We start from the raw sequence: 4,247 nt of genomic DNA, 5'->3' as shown, positions 1-4,247 counted from the left end.
ATTTGTTATTTTCTAATTAGGCTGGATATTCTTTTATTGACGTATAATCCTAACAAAATGTATTGAAATTTTGATTATTCGCAAAATCGTGTAGGAATCAAATAAAGTTTAATCGCATCTGAAACCTTTTGAATTACATGCATAATTTACATATGTTTTGCATTAAAACGTGTTTAAGCTTTTTTTTTTTCCTTTGCTTTAATGTTTTAAAATGTTAAATGTAAAATATAAGGAATAGCATTTTATGAAAATTGAAAGGAAAGTTTTTTAAAATGTAAAGTGTTAATAGAAAAAAAGAAAAAGTATCCATTCCGCTTGTCATATTTTATTAAGTAATAATCAGAGAGCACTTAATTTTTTTTTTTTTTTTTGGTTGAATGAAAGAAGAACAGTCTCTTTCTCTTAAAACATATTTTAATAATTTTCGAACAGCAACGATCAAGATGCCGACAACACACGGACCAAGGTTTGAGACACAAAGGTCAATTATTAGACACCACGCGCACTTTTAATCACGCGTCAGCCCATGCAATTACTTTCCTACGTGGCATGGTGATGAACAAGGGTGACATTCAACTATAAAGTTAGGTTTGCTGTTAAAACCAAACCAAAAGTTTTACAAGGATATTGCCATGGCCTTTTTTTTTTTTAATGTTTCCCACGACCTAAATTTAGATTCTTTATTAGTTTTGACATTGTTTTCCAATTATTTTGTCTGATTCAAATGGAGGCACAGTATCTCAAGATTGCTTAACTTCCATTTCAGGCCAACCCCCTCCCCACCCCCTCCCCGGGGAAATTTTAGTTGAAAAAAAACAAAAAAAACAAAGCTAAACATTTCTTTGCTTATTCCAAGCTTATTGACTGATTTATCAACTGTCAAATATGCTCTTAATCTGCACATCCCATGTGATATTTTTCAAATAGTTTTACATTCAAAGCTTTAAGCTTTTATCAAACCAAGGGTCCCAGACTCTCAAATATTTTGGCAGTCCCATTGTGATTTGGAGCCAGCTACCGAGATAAACTATACTTAATTTTTTTTTTTGGAAGTTTTTGATGTTGGGTTTTGAGGCAAATTGGTTATAGTGGACTAGGACAGTTTAAACAGTGTTGAGATCTGGAGAAAATATGGAGGCTCCAAAGGGGTTTTTGGCTACTTTATGGAACTTTATATGCTTTCTACCTTACTTCTTTGGCTTGCTACTGTTAGGCACAATTAAAGGTGAGTGATTTAAATCTGTTTTTATGTTGTTTTTAGGACATGCAGTTTAAGGAAATACATTCAAATTGGTTATGTTTTTGTTTTTGTATCCAACTAAAGAATTGAAATCTTGCACTGCATTATACATTCAGGAATCGTTTTCTGCCCACTGATATGTCTTATTATTACAATCGGAAACTCATCCATCATATTAGGGCTTTTGCCATTTCATGGTTACTGGACCTGTTATAGCATTGTGAGGTGATTTTCTTGCCCCCTGACTTTCCCATTTGCTTTGCCTCCATATTATTTTATTCGGTTTCTTACTCTGTTTATCTCTTTATTGAGCAGAACTAAACTATTAGGACCATTTCTGAAGGTCTTTATTTGCGTATTCCTACCGGTTGTCTTGATATTATGGGTCGTCGTTGGCATTGTTGGAAGTAGCATAGGGGGTTTATTGTACGGCTTTCTTTCACCGATATTTGCTACTTTTGATGCTGTAGGAAAAGGAAAGACCAATGTGTTTGTCCATTGTTTTTATGTATGTCTTAAGCATCCGTGTTCCGATAATATAAATTTTTTTCATAGATTAACATCTCTTGTTCTTGTATCATGAAAGGGAGACTAATATCGATTTGTTTCCAGGATGGCACACTGAGCTCTATCAGTGGCAGCTTCACTGTAGTCAGGGATTTCTATGATGTTTGTTTCCATTCCTATGTCTCGTTAATGGAAGACCTGCGACAGAAAGGGCCTCCAAATGGAAAATACTACGAGATTAGGTAGATATGCGGTTCTTGCTCATGTTGGTTTCATGTTCAAAAGAATTACTTATGTTTCAACTGACTTTTCTATGATCATCATATGCAGATTTCTTTATCTTCCACCAGCGCTTATAACTGCAGTGCTTGGTTTCATAGTAGATTTTCCTGTGATTTCGCTCATTGCCCTATGTAAAAGTCCTTACATGCTCTTTAAGGGGTGGCATCGATTATTTCATGACCTTATAGGTCGAGAAGGCCCTTTCTTGGAGACTATATGCGTACCATTTGCAGGCCTTGCTATCTTACTTTGGCCACTGGCTACGGTCGGGGCAGTGTTGGGATCCATGGTCTCCAGCATCTTCCTCGGTGCCTACGCAGGGGTGATTGTTTATCAGGTTAATATCTTCTACATAGCTTTTGTCTTCCTTGTCCATATTTCCGTTCAACATATAACTCGATTTTGTGGGTTTTTCTTATTTCAGGAATCCTCATTTTGGTTCGGAATTTGTTACATTATTGCTTCGTTGTCCATATACGACGAATACAGCAATGATGTCCTTGACATGCCTGAAGGATCTTGCTTTGCCAGGTTTTATTTGGCACTCTAATAACTTATCACTATTATATATAACAACAGGACAAATTTTTACAGGTTTTCTTTTATAAACAGGCCTAAGTATCGCCAAAACCTAAAGGAGCCCATCTCTAATGCAGGCTCATTATCGGAATCTGACTCCTTGAAACCTCATCCTCCTGCTCGTATGGATTCACTTACGAATACAAGGATTGATTTGAAGCCACTCGAGGTGAATTATCTGTTTTCCATTTGGAATAGACCCTGCATTTTGTTTCATGCATCTGATACTAAAATTTGAAGATATTCATATCTTACAGTAATTGGTTGCTAAAAGAGTTTGTTTATGATTATATAGCTACTTGAGGGCTTATTTAAGGAGTGCCGGCGCCATGGGGAAAAAATGGTTTCTGAAAGGCTGATAACCTCAAAAGACATTGAAGAGGCCAAGTTGACCAAAGGAAGTAGAGTGATCGGGATAGGCTTGCCAGCTTATTGCCTTCTTCAAACACTATTGCGCTCTGTGAACAGCAATAGATCTGGCATATTATTGAGTAAGTAAATTTTGTTTTTTCTTATGTAACCCCAAGAAAACTTATGAAAGAGATCATTGTCATAAACTTCCAAATGGATGCTTCTATATAGGTGACAATACTGAAATAACGGCTACAAACAGACCGAAAGACACCTTCTTCGATTGGTTTCTTAACCCCTTTTTGATACTAAAGGAGCAAATAAAATCTGAGAATCTCTCCGAGGAAGAAGAGGATTACTTAGGCAAATTAGTTTTGCTCTGTGGTGATCCAGCACGGTTGAAAATTTCAAAGATCGGATCTCCTCCCGAATCTGACCGTAAACAAGCTGAGCTTGATGCAATAGCCCGAAGGTGAGAATGCAACAAACATGTTAATCTTTCTTGACATTGTCTCATGCTTTCCTAATCGAACCTCATCGTTTTTGCTTCTTTATAAAGGTTACAAGGGATTACAAAATCAGTGTCAAGGTATCCAACATTCCGGCGGCATTTCGAGAATCTTGTCAACATACTATCGGAGGATCTGGCAAAAAAGAGTAACGGGGGAACTCAAGCAATTCGGAGATCAAAGAGTGCCCTTGCCATGATATTTAGCAATAAATCATTCGATAGGAATACAAGCAACATGTCTGATCAAGAATTACAATCTACTATTGCAAGGGATATAGAAATTGCATGATGTAGGATCGGTGTCAACATTTGCCCCACATATCATTTTTGGATTTTAATTTTAGCCTTCTCTGGTTTCCCTTCCTTAATACTCCACGAACTGGCACAATTAAACATGCTTAATAGATTTGCAGTTTTTGTTATAACATGAAATTATGATATGTACATGGTATGTTTAATAAAAATGAAAATAGTGAAACAATAACCAACTTATTGTTGCTCTTACAAGTAGAGAAAGAGAAAATAATCAGCTCTTAATTCAAATGAGAAAAATATTTATATTGAGTTGATGAATAATTTCAGATGGTTCAAATCTTTTATATGCTTTACAATAGCTAAAATTAGTAAGTTCAAAGTTAAAAATAATAAAAAATTAAATACGAGAAAAATCTTCAACCATATCTGGTAATCCTTAATTTAATTTTTAGTGATGATTTATTTACTAAATATAAAACCATCTCAATAGCCCTCCCTTAAGCAAAAAGTACATTTTCAGTT

The 4,247-nt window shown here is 35.4% G+C and overlaps 1 protein-coding gene across 1 annotated transcript; it reads left to right on the top strand.

Annotated features, from left to right (window-relative positions):
- Positions 1-723: 723 nt before the first annotated feature.
- LOC108458459 (uncharacterized membrane protein At3g27390) lies at positions 724-3,954 on the top strand. The gene is made up of 10 exons (XM_017757868.2): positions 724-1,225; positions 1,357-1,465; positions 1,556-1,748; positions 1,853-1,989; positions 2,078-2,366; positions 2,454-2,560; positions 2,642-2,777; positions 2,904-3,099; positions 3,191-3,431; positions 3,519-3,954. Exons 1-10 carry the CDS (start codon positions 1,132-1,134, stop codon positions 3,757-3,759), a joined length of 1,743 nt encoding a protein of 580 aa, XP_017613357.1. The 5' UTR covers positions 724-1,131; the 3' UTR covers positions 3,760-3,954.
- Positions 3,955-4,247: the final 293 nt, after the last annotated feature.

This window comes from Gossypium arboreum, chromosome 4 (assembly GCF_025698485.1).
Source record: "Gossypium arboreum isolate Shixiya-1 chromosome 4, ASM2569848v2, whole genome shotgun sequence".
NCBI classification, from domain to species: domain Eukaryota; kingdom Viridiplantae; phylum Streptophyta; class Magnoliopsida; order Malvales; family Malvaceae; genus Gossypium; species Gossypium arboreum.
This window is presented reverse-complemented; position numbering and strand designations above follow the sequence as displayed.

Coding starts and splice junctions, on each gene's coding strand:
- LOC108458459 (XM_017757868.2), top strand. CDS start 1,132: ATGGAGGCTCCAAAGGGGTTTTTGGCTACTTTATGGAACTTTATATGC. Junction 1,226..1,356: donor ACTGTTAGGCACAATTAAAG/GTGAGTGATTTA, acceptor TTATACATTCAG/GAATCGTTTTCTGCCCACTG. Junction 1,990..2,077: donor GGAAAATACTACGAGATTAG/GTAGATATGCGG, acceptor CATCATATGCAG/ATTTCTTTATCTTCCACCAG.